General features: G+C 39.8%; 1 protein-coding gene and 1 pseudogene across 1 annotated transcript in view; one reads left to right on the top strand and one right to left on the bottom strand.

Moving 5' to 3' along the window:
• Positions 1–18,195, top strand: part of RRN3 (RRN3 homolog, RNA polymerase I transcription factor) — a 44,543-nt gene extending 26,348 nt beyond the window's left edge. Inside the window, exons 10-18 of the mRNA XM_037141223.2 lie at positions 557–649; positions 1,697–1,835; positions 3,064–3,194; positions 7,327–7,457; positions 8,415–8,599; positions 10,803–10,911; positions 13,152–13,304; positions 14,716–14,803; positions 16,372–18,195. Coding sequence (XP_036997118.2) covers positions 557–649; positions 1,697–1,835; positions 3,064–3,194; positions 7,327–7,457; positions 8,415–8,599; positions 10,803–10,911; positions 13,152–13,304; positions 14,716–14,803; positions 16,372–16,533 — 1,191 coding nt within the window. The 3' untranslated portion in view covers positions 16,534–18,195. The remainder of the gene's footprint in view (positions 1–556; positions 650–1,696; positions 1,836–3,063; positions 3,195–7,326; positions 7,458–8,414; positions 8,600–10,802; positions 10,912–13,151; positions 13,305–14,715; positions 14,804–16,371) is intronic.
• On the bottom strand, positions 6,092–6,998 carry LOC119046278 (caspase-3-like; annotated as a pseudogene).
• Positions 18,196–18,616: the final 421 nt, after the last annotated feature.

Genomic DNA, 18,616 nt, shown 5'->3' with positions numbered 1-18,616 from the left:
CGAGCAGGCGAGCCATGTTTACCTAAGCTTCCATCTTGACCGAAAGTCCTGCTGTGGGGAATTTTAGAGTACATTTAGACAGAAGTTCATGTTTAGATACTAGAAAAGAGGCATGTAAAAAGATAGTGAAAAGTGAATGATATTTTAAACAAGATATTTGAAGTTATATAACAATACTTTGTAATTTAGTTTACTTGCGTTTCATCATTTTTCTGCTTAGTAAGTTGATAATATGCTTCTTATACTAAATGTATGTGAGTATTTTTTATTGTAGGAATTGGAATAAATGTTGAATTTGTTGAAGCGCTCCAAATTTAGACAATCACACTATAGTTAATAGTGATTTAATGTAAGTAGTAAAAGGGACTTGATTTATAATCTCGTAAATTCCTTCAGGACTCATACCAGTTTATAGCTCTGCACCTTAATTATGTAATGAGTTACAGCGCTAATTTGGACACCTTTGAAGCAAGTATGGCAGGCGAATTTTCATTCTCCCGATGATATAGTGGTATTTTAACTGGTTTCTTTCTTTCTTTTCTTTGTTATAATGTAGGTGAGTGCGTCCCGGCAGGATATTGAAGATGCTGAGGAAATAGCAGCTCAAACTGGTAGCGGGACAGACGCCACAGAAGGACTGTTTAATATGGTCAGCGTTTATTAGGGAAAGCAGACACACCTGGTCCATAAGTCCAGCGGGTGGGAGGGGACGGCTAATGGCATCTAATCTTCTTCAAGGCGTTGGTTTAAAGTAGATTTTTTTTCTTTCTTTATTTTTTTGAAAGTGATTTTGTAAAGGAAGTGGTTGCTTCCATGTTGTTCACTGCAACATGTTGCTTTGTTTCCAAGGTTCGAATTTAGGTTTGGGAAGCATGCGTTCCTTTTATTGTTGGTTATGTTTGTTTTTGTAACCACATTATTATTGGTGAGGGAGCGATAAATAGAAGAGCACATCAACTTAATTTCTGTATTTTATAAGTTGTATGCCTTAACACAGTACTTCTGTGCCTGGTACAATGTCTTAAGTTGGGTTCACTGGGAGGAGAGCTGAGACGGGGGTTCAGGTTACCTTGGACAAGGGTGTGAGGGGGCAGGAAAGGGCAGGAGCAGGGCCTAAGCAGGAGTTCCGTTTCAGCTGGGAAGCAGCTACAGTCTGACCGCACCAGGAGCTCTGAAACATGATTGCACTAGAGTTGATCCCAGCTTGGGACGTGGGATATGGTCTCTGATGACCCCTTTTCAGTCAGCCATTAGTTCTGAGGGGGTGTTGCTGAAAGCAATAAATGGGCAGTTCTGGTTTCTGTTCTGCTGAACGTAGTTATCTGGAGAAGTGGGAGCAGTTGTGAGCTATTTGCAACCAAAACTCACAGCAGCAGGGCATGAGTGCCCTGTCCTGGGAAAGGAGGCCTGGCACCACCCACCACAGTGGGTGCCGGGAGCTGGGAAAATCCACGATGTTTGCGTGCCCATGCTCTGCGTGGGTCTTCTAGGTGAGAACCAGAGGCTGAGGCTCTGAACCTGTGCTTTTACTTTGAATTCCACTATTGGTTCTGATTCACACCTCTGGTTGAGAGCTCCTGCCCGGAATAGATTTTCTTTGTTTTATCTTTTAAAGGAAGTAATCACCACTGACAGTTTTCCCTCTAAACTACTTTTCCTGAAATTTGTAATATCAGTGTTTATATTATCTTCAAAGGATGAAGATGAAGTTCCTGAACACGAAACAAGGGCTGACCCTGAAAGGCTCAGTCAGATGGTCCATCCTGTTGCGGAACGCCTGGACATCCTGCTGTCTTTACTTTTGTCCTACATTAAGGATGTCTGCTACGTAGATGGTAATGATCTGGATTAGTCACAGTCACTACTGTTACTGAACACCTGCTGTGCACCTAGCTCTGTGCTGGGTGTTTCTCGTACGTTATCTGGTACTGATGGAAATCCTGTGAAAATCACTATTTGGAGTATGAGGAAAAGAAAGTTTAGAGAGCTTAAGTTACTTGCCAGTATAACACAGCTTGAAAATGGTGTCACTGGGATTCAGGCTCAGTTACATATCTTCAAAGCCCTCGATCTTTTTACTGACTAGTGTGTTAAAGGATTGTGTGTGGTACTTGGTCAGTTTCAGGTGGAGATTAGATTAAACCGAGGTAGTTGAAGACATTTAGGAGTGGTATAGCAGACACTGATCTGTGGTGCTTGGCGTGATGTACTGAGTGCAGAGGGTCTTGGTGCTGCGACAGTGCCAGGTGTTGGCACTGAAGTGACAGATGGGTAGGCTTCCTGTCCTCATGGACTTTTAGTCGTGGAACTTGTTTAGAGGCTTTGCCATCAAAACAGAATTTTTTCTATTCACATTGCAGTGTTTTAACTTTTTTTGCTGTTATATGACTGGAGAAAATTTGGAAATTACAGGAAAGGATTTAAAAAACCGGGCATTTTAAATAGCCACATTCCTACTATTTAGGAATTTGCATTATTAGCATTTTGATAAATGTTTTTTTCTTTTTTATTAGTATGTATATGAGTGGTTTTCAGTGGATTTGGGGGTCACCTATATGTGGTGTTTCATAATCTGCCCTTATCACCTATTGTGAACCTTTTCTCGTACCATTCACTGTTCTTTTAAAGTAGTTGCTACTGATCATACAGATTTAACTGGTCTCTTTTACCCCTGCCCCTTTTTGTGATAGTAAATAATAGTGTAATGAACGTTCTTATACATTATCTTCAATTATTTGGTTTAATAACTGACTAGCAGTAGGATTACTTGATCAAAGGACTCCTGTCCACACACACTGTAAAACTGCCCTCTAGAAGGGTTCACATTTATGGCACCAGAGTAGCGCGTGTGAGGCGAGGGCCTCGTTCCCTGCCAGAGCCAGGTTATTATACTTGAAAAGGAAAATTTGTGCAAAATAAAAACGGCGTTTTGTTTTAGTCACAGCCTAGTGGATGACGATGTATTTCTTAATGGTATTGTTTTTTTTTTTTAATTTGGTAAATGAAACCTGTAGCTTGAAAATAATGTATTTATAAAACTGAAATGCCATATTTTCTTTGTAGGTAAGATTGATATCAACAAAACAAAGGATTTATATCGCGATCTCATTATCATCTTTGACAAACTCTTATTGCCCACCCATGCCTCCTGCCACGTACAGTTCTTCATGTTTTACCTCTGCAGCTTTAAGTTGGTGAGTGTGTCATTAATATTATCATAGCTTATTTATTCTTGCCCCCAATTTTCCCTTAAAAACTGGGGGGTGGAGAGTAGGGAAGGGAGGTCATGAGGTGAGTACCTCTTTTTCTGGAGTTCAGTTTACCTTAAATGTGCGGGAGAGCAGAGGGCATTCGCTGCCTTTCTCATCAGCCAGGCGCTCTGAAAATGTCATCCTGCATCTGGTCCACTAGGTGGTGTGCTTTCATTTAAGTCAAACCTCTATTAAAATCTCATATGGGATATTTCATTTGAATTATTTTTTATTGATTTTTGAAAGATTTTATTTATTTTTTGGAGAGAGGGGAAGAGAGGGAGAAAGAAGTGGAGAGAAACATTGATGAGTGAGAGAAACAGTTCTCGCACGCTCCCAACTGGGGACCCAACTCACAAAACGTAGGCACGTGCCCTGACTGAACTAGCGACCCCTCAGTTTGATGGCCAGCACTCATCTCACTGAGCCGCCCCAGCCAGGGCTTATTTTATTGATTTTAGAGGTGGGGAGGGAAAAGAGAGAGAAAAAGAAGCATCAATTTGTTGCTCCACTTACGCATTCATTGGTTGATTCTTGTGTGGACTCTGACCGGATGATATTGAACCCAGGACCTTGGTGTATCAGGATGATGCTCTAACCAACTGAGCTACCAGACCAGGGCTCATTACTGATTATTTAACTGTTTACTTTTTCTATTCTCAGTTGATTCTGGCTAGCTCATACCAACTTTTTTAGGCTTTGGCTTTCTGTTTTGGGGAAAAAATGATTGGAAGACTCTTCTCCTTTGCACTTATTTTGTAGAACAATCAGGAGGGTATTGGTCATGGGTAAGAAGGTTAAAAATCAGCCTATGTCAAAGTGTGTGTTAAAGTTTTTGAAAAGCTATTTAGAAGAAGTTGGGCAATGCATCCTTTGTTAAAAAGAAGCATGATTAACTAAGTGGCTACAAGTACTGGGGAAGTTAATTCACAATGTGCAAAGACTGGATGGTTGCTTGGTACTCTGGAGGGTCCTGCAGAAGTGGTTCCCATGTGAGTGGATTTTCACTGATTTCCACTTCTTGCTAAATGTCACAACCACTTGTAGAGTTTTTAAAATAGGGGGTTGCAAAGCCCTGTCAACAAACCTACTGAATCTGGAAGGTTGATTTTGATGCTAAGTATGTTTTGGGATCCATTTGATTATTTAATGCTAGGAGGGAGCCTTTCAAAAAAATTCCGTTAGCATTTATATTTTGAAATGAAAGTTTATAAATCATCACATTACATGCTTCATTTACTTAGAAGAAATTACATAGTAAAAAATATATAGCTGTCATTCATAAATGAGAGTTTGTTTCTCTGAGCAAAAGGAAACTCACGTGAAATGTCTGGGATGAAAACCAGGACACATGACACTGTGGATGGCCTTTCACCTCCCTGAGTGAGGGAGGAGGCTCGCAGCCTGGCACTGGAGTGGGGCAGACTGGGTGGTTTCTAAAATCCTGTGTGTTAATGGTCCATTCATTTCAGGGAACAGTATGTAATTATGTACATAGTATCATTTTCCTTAGATCATAAACTTCAGCAGAAAATAATGTGATAACAAATTTTACTGCAGAGGGTCCTATGGATATTATTGTGACTCTTGCCATCTTTAGAAATTTTCCATTTCATAAGTTTCTGATTTGGTTCACTTCTGTGGAGATTCCTGCCCTGTGGACATGGTCCACGCACACCAGTACGTAGGGAGAAACTGGCAGTCTTCTTCCTGAAGCCACGTCTGTGACCCTGCCTTCATCGCCCAGGCTGTGCTGCCTTCTGATTACAGAGTGCCCAGCTGATGGACTTATTTCTTCCTTACGTTTCACTGTATCTTATAAGTTGTATTTTAGCATGTTCTGATAGAGTTTCTTCCATGCGTGATAGTCTCAGTTTGGTCAGCAGTTCAAGGTTTTGACTTAACAGCTCCTCAATTGCACAGGGACAAACACAGACACGGGACACTGGCTGGGGGATGAGCTGCCTTGGAGCACTTCACAGTCCTAACCCCGTCTCCCGCTAGTGAGGGTGCTCGCAGCCTGAAAACTGCCAACCTTGATTGATCAGGCTTTCAAGTAAACAATGCCTTAATGTTAAACATGATTTCTTACAACAAACCATGCTTAGGACAAACATCATGAAAACATACACTGAGATTAAATAATATAAAAACACAGCTACTTTATCTCCAAGTACCAATTCTAAAATTAAGGTCTTCATGCCTTTAACCATGGACATGGCTCCCTAAATTCTACACACATTATCCCATCATCGTATGTCACTCTGTCACCACTTCTGTAGGTTGACAAAAACTAGAATGTATACTTTCAAACGAGAGCATGTCAGTATCATTGAAATTCATTACTCAATGTTTCTCTCTCCCCTAATTCCTTGAAATTTCATAGCATAGCATTACTAAAACTTGCTGATTATCAGAGGAGTTAACTTTACAATCAGTTCCTCTTATAATTAAGCCAGTACTATTTATTTATTCCTAATTAAATTCATTTTCAACTACCTGATTATGAATTTGAGGTAGCTTCATAGTAGTTCTATTGCTGTGAAGGTGGCATGTTTCAAAAGTACAAACTGCAGCCCTGGCCGGTGTTGCTCAGGGGATTGCTCGCCGGCCTGTGAACCAAGGGATCTCTGGTTCTGCTCCCAGTCAGGGCACATGTCTGGGTCGCCGGCCAGGTCCCCAGTAGGGGGTATGCGAGAGGCAACCACACATTGATGTTTCTCTCCTTCCTCCTCTGTCTAAAAATAAATAAAATCTTAAAAAAAAAATACAAACTGGAGTATCAGATTTACCATTGCCCTCACTTTACATACAAACTAAAAAAATAATCATATAGTTCTTCAATGATGAAAATACAGTTCTTTTGTGAGCATAGACACAGTACATGGAATCTGTTTCTTTGCATGAAAAATTAGAGTCAAAGGAAAAGGACTCAAATTCCCTTGCTACCTTTCAGTTAACCTGATGAAGAATATGTGTAACCTCAAGCTTTTGAGTGTACAGTTTCAGCACAGCACGTGGTGGTTGGGTGAACAAGGACCCCTCCTGTGCATTTCACCAGGAATGGTAACCAGGTGTTGTAGAATACACATACAGGAAGTCAACCTCAAGTGGTGGTTTTTGACATGTCATCCAGTTCTGTGCCTTGTCAGGCCCCAGTAATGTGAAGTTTGAGCTTTCCAGTTAGACTTCTACAATAATCCCCTCTGAAAAAACTTGTTCATTTTCTCAGGTCAACAGATCCATCTGTTCCAAAAATTACTCCTTCATCACCATGGCTTAGAAGCACACAAATAAAACTGCTCCTTTTGCTATAATCTTCTTTAGAAACATTGCATATCAATTCCACACTTCCTTCAGCTGTAAGATAATTTTTGTTCCCAACTTCATATTTCAAGTTCATGAATGTTTCCCTGAGGTTTGCTGCATCTGCACCAGACCAAGATGCCATTCCAGTATTTTTATGAAACTTCTTATTATACATAAACCCACTTCAGGATAATCCATTTTGGAACTATTGTCCAAGGATATTCCAGAGTCCCATCAATTTACTACCATATGAGCTTTGTTTCTGAATTTTTTATGGACTTTGAATCCACTGAGTTCTCAGTGTTGTATGTAGGTACTTTTATTAACACACAGCAGCCACCCACCTGGCCCACTCTGTGTCAGCTCTGCCTTTTGTTTTTAATGTTATCTCAAGGTATTTTAAAAATAAGAACCAGGATAACAGTATTGATTACTCATCTAGTAATATAACTGAGATACTAGAATGTTCCCACATTGGTGAGGTGAAATGTTAGGATTCTGGTAGCTAGAGTATCTTGAGAATTAAAAAAGATCAGTCTGTCCCTGGCTGGTGTGACTCGTTGGGCGTTATCCTGCAAAGCAAAAAGGTCATTGGTTCACTTCCGGTCAGGGCATGTGTCAAGGTTATAGGTTTAGTCCCTGGGTAGGGGTGCATACAAGAGGCAACTGGTCGATATTTCTCTTCCTTTCTTTCTCCCCCACCTCCTTTAAAAAATGAAATATATTTGCGAAAAAAAGATGAGATTAACACCTTCATTTGTTACAGGGATTTGCAGAAGCATTTTTGGAACATCTCTGGAAAAAATTGCAGGATCCAAATAACCCTGCCATCATCAGGCAAGCTGCTGGAAATTACATTGGAAGCCTTTTGGCAAGAGCTAAATATATTCCTCTTATGTAAGTAACCTAATTTTCCAAGTGGTTTTTTTTTTTTTCATCATGCTTTAAAAGATTATAGCATTGTCTTAAACCAGAGAAATATCTGTCTTATGTTTTTGGTCTGTCTTTAAAGTGAAAAAGTCTTTCCCTACTCTCTGCAAAATGTTTATATTTTTAAGAAGCAATTTCCCAATAAAATGTGTCCTTTGTTAGATATAAAATTTCATATGCAAAGCTTTTGTCATCTGTTCAGTATGGTTGCACTTGAACAAGAAGATCCACTTTTCTCTATGGATAGTGTGCCGTGTTGTATGCTGTTTTGATTCTTTTTATAGGTTTGTCAAGTTTTTCATTTGTGTTCTGAATTGTATCTGTCAAAGCTGAAGAAAAAATCCTTTTAAAGGTAATAGAAAAATCTATGTAGGAGGCTAGCTCTGGGCCTATTTCCAGTGATCTGTGGAAATAACTTTGGGCCAGGATGCTGATAAAGACCCTCCTTCAACAACTAAAAGCCATCTGGCCATTCTGTTCTAAATTACTGACACAGGACTTCATCAGAGTCCCACAGGGAATAGTGACATCAGCCAGACTCTTTTTTCCTTATAAGTTATTGGTAGACACTTCAGTCTTTGGCCAGATCCCTCCAAGAAGTCTGGGGGTCCATTGGAGAAGCCTTTCTGAGTTGATAAGGAGAAACTGTTCTCCATCCCTTGGGACCCCAGGCATTACTGCCTCTTTTTCTTAAGAGGTTTGTGCTCTACCTGGTGATTGGAAGGCTGTCTTAACCACCCACCCACCCATCTTACTTCTTTCTTTCTTTGTTTCTCCCTTATGCCCACGGGTAATATATGAAGAATCCTATGGACTGACTTTTCTTAGTTTGTAATGAGAGGCAGTTGTGGTTTTTAAGTCACTATAGTTTTGTTTTTTTTTAATGAAGCCAATGGAGTTGACTTAATTTTTTCTTTTCTCTAGTACTGTAAAATCATGCCTAGATCTTTTGGTTAATTGGCTGCACATGTACCTTAATAACCAGGATTCAGGAACAAAGGCATTTTGTGATGTTGCTCTTCACGGACCATTCTACTCAGCCTGTCAAGCTGTGTTCTACACTTTTGTTTTTAGACACAAGCAGCTTTTAAGTGGAAACCTGAAGGAAGGTCAGTGATGTGGGATTGATGGATGCGAACTGGGTTTCCTTGTATGCTAGTCACCCTTTGGAATGGAGATTTGTTTTTGAGAATGTGGTAAAAACATTGGAGTCAGAAAACTGCACATGCACCCAAACTTTTATAAATAATTTCAGGCAGCTTTCAGAACCCCTGAGGCCTCCTCATACTGGTTGATGGATTTGAGGTTGAGAACCTCTGCTGTAGAGGGTGTGGCATCTGGAGTAACTGTAAGATATGAAGATGCTCTTCTTTAAGGGGGAGGCGGAGCACTTGTCCTGTGCCTTCGCCCTGCTCAAGAGCTTCCCGCGGACCCCTCCTTGTCCGTGTAAGGAACAAGGGCAGTGAGGGGCAGGTGTCATTTCCACCTCAGAGAGGAAGAGAGGGAAGTAATTTACTGGCAGGATTAGACATTGAAACCAGGTGAGGGTGGTTGTAAAGCTGTGGCCATAATGATTATGTATCTTTAGCTAAAGACTTTAGTAAACACTGTTTTTCAGTTTTGCTGGTTTCTAAGGGTTTATAATTAAAATCTATCAGATGAAGCCTGTTTATAGATGTAGTATATTTTAGTTGAAGACAGTCCACAGTAGGGGTGTCAGTTACATTAATTTAAATTTTGTTTATTCTCATGAATAATGCAAATGGTTTAATAGGCTCTGGTTTCCTCTAAACCAGAGTTTCTTCACCTCTGCATTACTGACATTGGACTGGATAATTGTTTGTTGTGGCTGATGCCTTTGCCTTGCAAGGTGGTTAGCAGCCTCTGTCACCCTCTAGCACCTCCCCTCACCCTCTTCGTGACAGCCAAAACTGTCCCTGGACGCTGACGATGTCCATCCTTTTGGGGGCACAATTGCCTCGAGTTGAGAACCACAGCTCTAAACTGAAACTTGTATGGGCCGAATTATATCAATATATATTTACTGACATCCTGTACACTTCTGAAAAGATAGGAGAGTTAAAAATTCGTTGTATTTATTAATTCTAGGACAGTGAAATTTGTAATTTTTCCTTCTACATCCATAGTTTTTTTGTTTAAAAAAATGTGGAATACCATCAAACCAAGGTACATTTAAAAACACGCTCAACTTGGGGGTAGAGGGATAGAGCAAATAAGAAAAACAGAGAAAAACTCATGGACAAGGACAACAGTGTGGTAATTCTTGGGGGGAGCGGGGAGGTGGAGGAGAGTAAAGGGGGGATTAGTGGAGATGGACCGGGACGTGACTTGGGGTGGCGAACACACAGTGCAGTGCGCAGATGATGTGTTTACAGGGTCGTGCACCTGAAACCTGTACGACTTGTTAACCACTCTCACCCCAGTAAATAAAGAGGAAAACCCCCAAAATAATACACACATTTACTTTACTGTTACTTTAAGACATACAAGTGTTGTTTTGTGTTTTTTTTTCCTGTCACTGGTTGCTTGTCAGATTGGCGTGTGTGTGTGTGTGTGTGTGTGTGTGTGTGTGTGTGTGTGTGTGTGTGTGTGTGTAGTATATGGTATTTGGGAAGGAGAATTTCTACACTGTACAGTCATTACCTCCAGGGATTGGAGACCATTTTGTTGCCAGAACTTTTCAATGATTTCATGATTGTTAGCTGAAATTAAATCACATGGGCTTTATACTTACTGATTTTTAGAGAGGAGAGAGAAACTGGTTTGTTATTCCACTCATTTATGCATTCATTGCCTGATTCTTGTATGTGCCCTGACCAGGGATCGAACCTGCAGCCTTGGCATACTGGGACAATGCTCTAACCAACTGAGCCACCTAGCCAGGACCAAGTCACATGGTCTTTGAACTTAGCATATGCTGTGCTAACATACATATGAATTTCAGATCGTCATAAAAGCTTATAGTCTGTTAGGAATCGTTGTTTAGTTTGTGGTTCTTTAAAAGAATCAAATTTTCTTTACAAAAGTTGTCTTAGTCATGAATGAATGTAGCCTTGTGACATTCTTCTGGGCTCCACGTTGCATGACTGTCTACATGGCCCTTATTCAAAAGCAGTTCTATAACTGACTTTGTTTTATTTTATTTTAATAATTGTTCAAGTACACGTTTGTGCCTTTTACCTACAAGTAACTTAAAAAATTTTTTTAATCCATGAAAAAAAATCTGTGCTTCTTCAGGACTTACCTTTCTACTTTTTAGAAAAGTCTTTTGTTTTTGTTTTTTTCCCAAAGGTTTGAGGTACCTTCAAAGTCTAAATTTTGAACGGATAGTGATGAGTCAACTAAATCCTCTGAAGATTTGCCTACCCTCGGTAGTTAACTTTTTTGCTGCAATTACAAGGTAAGTTATTTGTGCTTTGTTGGTGGAAGTTATTTAAAAGCAAATTTATATTACTGTTGGTATTATAAAATTCCATTATATTTCTGTGACGCTATTTAGTAAAGTTAGTTAATAACATACATTTTAAAAGCCAGTAACCCAACACTTGAAGGAAACACTGAGGTGCAGCTCTTTTTTTATATTTTGGTGGCATTGGAAATCGGTAATTTTTATCCACAGAGGATAATTCAACAGAAACCTAGACACTTTCAAATAAGTAAGGCAAGTAGTAATCTGAGAGATATAAACCAAAAATGTTTATTAGAGGGACTCCTATTATAAAACCAGACTGGATGTGAAATAAATCTGCAACAATAGGAGATTGGTTTAGTGAGGGACTGTATTCTCTCAGGCCTTTTAACTACAGCTAATGTATAGTTTTACTGTGTGCCTGGCACAAGTCTGTGTACTTTGTGTAGAACTCACTGAAACTTCACACAATCCTGTGACTAAATTATTACCCGTGTTTATAAATAGGTAGATGGAGGTACAGAGAGATTAAATGACTTCTGTGAGATCATACCTGGACTGAGGCAGAGCTGAGGTTGGAATGCAGGCACTCTGGCTCCAGAGCATTTACTGAATTATTTTGCTTCATGTAGACAGTGAATTGGAGACCTTGGGTGTTTAATCAGCAAATTTAGGACAGGGCCATAGCTTAAAATTTTCAACAGATAAGAGTCTAAGATAAAAATAATTCATCCCTCAGTCCCTTTTAGAGAGCTTGCTGCTCTCATTCTGCAGTCTTGTTTTTTTTTGTGGGGCATCTACTTCATGGTTTTCTTTTTCCTGAGATCTGAAAAGTGGTAAAGAATTGAAAGGAATAAAGGGACCAACAAGGAGCAGTGTTTAGTGGTGACATGTTGCAGCACATCGTGGGAGGATAGGCAGTCTAAGGACAGGCGGGCAAGTAGAGGCAGCTGCCCCCCGAGGATATTCTTGGGGTGGGAGCAGGGGCTGCAGCTGATGAACAGACTGGTAGAGAGGCTGTAGATTTGGGGTTGGAGTTAGCAAGAGGTTAAGAGTGAGGTATGACATTTCGTATTGGGTTTATAATTCTGTAGCTGCTGCTCTTAGTGGTTTTGAGATTCATTATCAGTTCATACATCTGTACTTTGATTTTAACTGTTATTTAATGTTCTGTTAATTTTTATTTTTTTCTATTAATTTTTTAAATTGATTCCTTGTTGGGATTTAAGTTCTTAGTTTTTCAGCATTGGGAACAGCAGCCTTGGGACATGGATTTATGTGTGTGTGTCTTGGGGCAAAGGTGCATGCTTTCTGTACACTCGAGTACAGCTGCTGCATGTGGGGGATGCACATTGTGAACTTGGCCAGATCTTGCAAACTGTGCTCCAGTGGGGTTTTGCCGGTTGACCCTCCTGCCACTAGGAGTATGGGGTGAAATATGATCTGTTGGCTACTGGAACGGAAATAAACATTAAGTTACTTAAAATTTCAATAGTGACCTGAGGAAATACACCTGAATGACTACTGTGGAAGGGAGGGTAGGAGGTAGAGAGGAGCAGAAATGAGCTAAATCCTTGTCTCAGGGAGCCTCTCTGTTGGTATCTTTAGCTGTTGGTTAAAGATTCAGGTGGCCAAGGCGTGTGGAGGTAACCACCAGAAGAACTGGCAGTAGTCCTTTGTTTTTTATCTTGAGCTCGTCAGTATATGTAACTTCTTACTCGCTGTGTCTGTTACTTTCTTTACCATTTTCTGAGACTGTGACTCAGTCATCCCACGTCCCTCTCTCAGTACTGTCCTAATTTTTCAATAGTCAAGTCTCTCCGTCATCAACCACGGTCTCCTCTTAGGAAACCATGAATCCTGTTTTCACCAATCCCCTAATTCTATTATAAACAGTAAAAATAAATGAGTGAAGACATATTATTTTTGTAAACTAGGATAGTTTTACCTTGAACACATGTAATTCTTAAATCAGTTGTGCTTATTAACAATCTTAGCCTGCTCTCATTTTCTTAAAGTGATGGCCACATTTTTTTCTCCTTGGCAATCTCATAGTGTATAGCCAGATAACTATACCCTAAAAGCACTACTTTCTGCTTCATGTTTGTTTTTCTTGCTCTCGTTATGTTTGGCAATACGTGTGGTCAGTGTAGTTGTCACTCATGTACAGGCATGTTTGTGGTGAGTAATGCCAGCATGCTCATGCCTCTGTTGGTTCTGTTGCTCCACAGTAAATACCAGCTAGTCTTCTGCTACACTATTATTGAGAGGAATAATCGCCAGATGCTACCAATTATTAGAAATACAGCTGGAGGAGACTCAGTGCAAACCTGCACAAACCCACTGGACACCTTCTTTCCCTTCGATCCTTGTGTGCTTAAGAGGTGGGTACTCTTAGTCAGCTGCCGTTGAATTTAAATGCACTGTGTATTTGCTTTTCCCAAGATTCGAATATAGAGTTTTTTTGTCACAAGGTAAAGTCATGGCCACCTTGGATATCTTTCACAGGCCCAAAGCAGAGAGTGCCTATGAGAGGCTGTGAAGCGTCATAGGCGCTCTAGGGTTCGCAGACCTTAGCCCGTTAGGAACCCAGGGTGATGCCAAGGGTTTTTCGTTTTTCTGTAAATCTGTCGGTTTAAACCTATGTGGTGCTCTGACAGGGAGGATGCTGTCTTTTCTTGTAGACACCACATCTCATACTGTTGCACAGGGTAAACAAAAGCCAGGAGGTTTATTTTGAGGGATAAGTCTGAAAAACTGCCAAGCCAGTATTTAGTTTGCATTTGTATAAGGAAGCAGAATTTTTGTTAGTTTCAAACTAGCGACACAACAATTTGGGATTAACTGGTTCCCCCAAGTCTTAATTGACAGAAACCAGATTGGTCTTTTTTCCAAACATATTTTTAGTAAATTGCTATGGGACTGTAAGAAAGAAAGTTCCATAATACAATTTTTGTTTTCATTTGGACACATAGTAACTCATTGTCAAGCTATACAAAGTTAAGAAATAATTACACTTGAAAATGAAAAGATGAGAAATAGATATCATACACCATCCATATGAGTGGATAAACTCTTAAAAAAAGAAGGAGCCACATTAGTTACATACTTATGTATGAGGAGGGACCCAAAAAACCCAGGAATTTATTTATAAAAAATTGTGTGTTTATCCTTATATGTTTAAACTTCAGTCACCCTCAAGCGCAATTGATGCACTTGATGCATTTGATACAATACACCTATTGAGACTTTTTCCATTGCTCAGAACAGTTTTTGAACTCGTCGATTTTGATGCCTTTTAGCGTTTCTGCCCTTTTTTGTTTCATCTCTTCCACATCATCAAAATGTTTCCCTTGAAGGAATTTTTTCATCAGGGAAACAAACAAAAAAAGGAACTTGGGGTGAGATCGGGTGAATGGGGCGGGGCATGGGGATCATGCCATTTTTGGTCAAAAACTGCTTGACACTCAGCATGTGGTGTGGGCAGATGTGCTAGCAATTTGCCCATTATGCAACGGGCAAATGAATTGAAAGAGCCTTCAAAAACTTTTTCACTGAAGCAGAATGCGGCCTCTCACAACACCAGCCGGTACATGGATACGATGGGTTCCTGTAACGTTCACGTAGGTAATTCTGGAGTTTTTTTGGTCCCCCCTTGTACAGTACTTTTTGGCACTTATTTTTTACGCCATAGTTTTCACTTTGAGTAATAGGTCTCGTGAAAGCTGAGCTAAGTATGTTCTGACCTTCATTGTAGTATTTAACTTGATTTCGAAATATGATCTTTGTTGACAGGTCAAAGAAGTTTATTGATTCTGTTTATCAGATATGGGAAGACATGAGTGCAGAAGAGCTTCAGGAGTTTAAGAAACCCATTAAAAAGGTAAATTTGTGATTCAGTGCATTTTTTGGGAATCTCTGTGTGGTTATAGATCATAGTCAAATAGGAAATAGCAATGTTACACTTAAAAATAGAACATTTTAGCCCTGGCTGGTGTGGATCAGTGGATTGAGTTCTGGCCTGTGAGCCAAAAGGGTGCTGGTTCGATTCCCAGTCAGGGCACGTGCCTGGGTTGCAAGCAAGGTCCCTAGCTGGGGGCGTGCGAGAGTTAACCAATGGATATATCTCTTGCACACTGATGTTTCTTTTCCTCTCTTCCCGTCTCTCTAGAAATAAATAAATGAAATCTTTAAAAAAATAGGACATTTTCTTTATTCTGTCTTTACAAAATTCCAAATTCAGGGTATGTTCTTAAGAAAAGAGTCTTTGATGTTTTTTTATGAATTATTTAAACCAGACACTTCATACATTACCTTTGGAAAGTGAAGGTTAATTAAAAATCAGCTGGACAAATTTAGGTCTTTACTACTGGATCATTGCCACCAGGTAAATGGCAGATTGACTGTGTTGGCACTGTAAGTGACACTGTAATTTTATAGAGGTTAGCACTGATTTTGTAGCTCCCTGAGAAGGTGGTGAAGACGCAGGTCTGCAGCGTGACCTCCAGTGTCTGTCGGGTGGAGGCGAGGCAGTCACTGCCAAAGGAGAGAATCAGAGTCAGGAATAAGTCGTGTCACCGTTCATTGCTTTGTGTCGCATTTCTCTCCACATTAAAAGTCAGCTTTATGTGCCTGTCTCCTTTGTCATAAGTAATCATTGGAAAGATCCCTTTATTATTTTTCTTTATATTTTGTGTTTGAGGCTGCTGCCATTCATTCACTTATTCACATTGTATTAGATGTCAATACAAGGATTATAATAGTGAGCAAGAATGACATATGTTGCCTTCCCTCACTGAATCTTTTTTTAAAAATCAGACTTTGTTTTTATTTATTTTTAAAAAGATTAGCCCTGGCTGGTGTAGCTCAGTGGATTGAGCATGGGCCTGTGAAGCAAAGGGTCACTGGTTCGATTCCCGGTCAGGACACATGCCTGGGTTGCAGGCCAGGTCCCCAGTAGGGGACACATAGAGGCAATCACACATTGATGTTTCTCTTCCACTTTCTCCTTCCCTTCCCCTCTCTCTAAAAATAAATTAAAAAAATATTTTAAAAAAGATTTTATTTGTTTATTTTTAGACACAGGGGAAGGGAGGGAGAAAAAGAGGGAGAGAAACATCAGTGTGTGCTTGCCTCTTGCCTGCCTGCACCCCCCACTACTGGGGACCTGGCCTGCAACCCAGGCATGTGCCTAGACTGGGAATCAAACAGATGACCCTTTGGTTCGCAGGCTGGCACAATCTACTGAGCCACACCGGCCAGAGCTAAAAAAAAATCAGACTTGAAACAAATAGTGACAACATGTGATGAGCAATTTAGTAGGCATCAGAGGAGGCTTTTGAAATTTAAATATTTACTTTCCCAGAAGTAGCATATTCCTAAGGAAAGGAATTCTTGGAAGCTTTTCAAATGACTTTGTAACCTTATTGATAATCTCTGTTCTTCTGACAGGAGGTGGTAGAAGATGAAGATGATGACTTTTTGAAAGGCGAAGTTGGGATCACACCAAACTCCTTTGACACGCATTTCCGAAGTCCTTCAAGTAGTGTGGGCTCCCCGCCAGTGTTGGACTTGCCAGACCATTTGCCTCTGGTGGCAAGGATTTGTGATTGAGACAAACATCCCTCCCCATCCTGCCCTTCAGTACCAGGGTGCACACTCTTGGAGCTTCACATCAGACAAGAGCAAGGGCCTGTCTCAGGCAGCTTACCTTCATGTTACACTTACTCTGGTGTCTGAATAGACATGTGTTTATTTCTTTTTGTTCCCATACAGACAAAAGGAAAAGACTGAATATCATGTGCAATATTTTACAATAGAACTGATGACAAATGTTGAAGGCTTAATTTAAGGTATACATTATTTATCTGTTACAGCTTCTTGATGTAATTATTGTGAAATTTCTATTATCAGCAACATCCTGTTTTAACAGATTGGTTCTTTAACATAGGTTTTGGTCGCAGCCACAAGTATAGGACTTTGCTGATGGGTGGAAATCCGCTAGGACACTATTAAGGTTTTTAGAATGAGTTTATTTTAAGTACATTGTTTTGGGTGCCCTGTGCTGTAACTGTATTTGTGTGCTGGGGTTTAGTGGGGTGCAGAGGAGACAGGACGAAAGTGGGGAGATGGGCAGAGCTGGTCCCAGGTGCTGAAAGTTAGCGCTCTCCAGGGACATTGGAGACCATGAAGGGCCTGGAGGGAAGAGAGGTTTAGGGAAACAGGGCGTATGCTGGTGAGTGTAAAGGTGGATTGAAAAGAAAAATGGAGTTCGGGTAGAAGTAATTCCCATTGACCGAAAGTGGGGTTGGACTTTCATAAAATACAAGCACAGAGCATTTTACCCTGAAACTCCCAAGGATGCTGTTAGAACTGAAACTACTTGTTTGTAGTGAAATACTAACTTTTTTAAAAACTTTTTTTATCAGAATTAGTAGACCAGCTCTTATCTTGAAAATTTCTTTGAGAGGGTGGGGTACATTTTAGGTCATTTGGTGGGATGGTTTTGCTAGCATCAAAAGCCAAGGTTACAGCTGCATTCTTTGTCCACTGGCTATTTGTATCATGGATTCAGCTCAGTGAAACCCTCTGTCTAGGTTCTTTTTGTATTTTTATAACTAAACACAGAGAGTTGTCGAAACCTTACTTTATAACAAATTTGTGCACACATTGCTAGAGTCGTTTTAAAGTTCATGCATATTTTAGCTTCATTTATTTGTATACTATTTTGTTACTCGTGAGAATGGACATCTTTAAACATATTTATTTTCTACCCCTTTTCCTGTATTTTATTTAAGGGCAAGTAATATTTTCTTGATGAGAAATATTTTGTAATGAAATACTTTCCTGGGGCTTTGTATGCTCTTGTATAAATGTATTGAAGGCAATGTAGAGTTTGAATTTCAGTCTGTAAATATGTTCTTGGAAAATATGAATTTTTATTGCTTTAAAAAGTTTTGAATATTGGTGATTTTCTTTTGGTGACTTTGTGGAAAGTCATTTGAGGACATTTAGGTTCTCTTTCTTAACTGCTGACAAGGTGGAATTTTTCTGTACCGGATAAAATGAGTACATGAAATGTGTCCATGGAAATGAATGGTAAGTGGGGTCTTTGTGGGTTGGGAAGTAATTTTAATGTAGATGGACATGTTTATAAATAAGTCTGTTTAATTTCAAGGGAGCTTAAGAAAAAAAACCCATTGTGACAATAAAACAATGACATGGTTAATCTGGAACTATTGTTAGGCCAATAAAGGAGGAGGTTTCAGACACAAATATTCTTTTGATTGATTTTTTTTCTTTCTTCACTGACCTACTGTATTAAAACAATGGAAAACTGCAACTGAGATTTTACTATTAAAAGGCAAAAGTTGCCATTGTGATTTAGTGTGATTTAGAATGCTCAAAAATAAATTGGATTTTGGTGATGAGAATGACTTGCAGGTGCATCTGAAGTGTCAGTGACTCCCTTTGATCACAACGAGCTGAGTGAGGCTTGAACTGGTTCAAGGAAGATGAATACTTCCTCAAAAACTTCATGTGCTTTGAAGGAACATCATGGGGGAAAAATAATTGTGAAGTTTCTTCATATGAAAACAAGGGATTTTCTCTTTCTCTTACTGAAAAGCAGACCAGTTGATGAAGGAGAACCAGGGTCCATCCCTTTGTCCATTATGGTCGGGTCTTCCTTAATAAG

Source organism: Artibeus jamaicensis, unplaced genomic scaffold, assembly GCF_021234435.1.
Source record: "Artibeus jamaicensis isolate MK-2021 breed Jamaican fruit bat unplaced genomic scaffold, CSHL_Jam_final contig_729, whole genome shotgun sequence".
NCBI lineage: Eukaryota > Metazoa > Chordata > Mammalia > Chiroptera > Phyllostomidae > Artibeus > Artibeus jamaicensis.
This window is presented reverse-complemented; position numbering and strand designations above follow the sequence as displayed.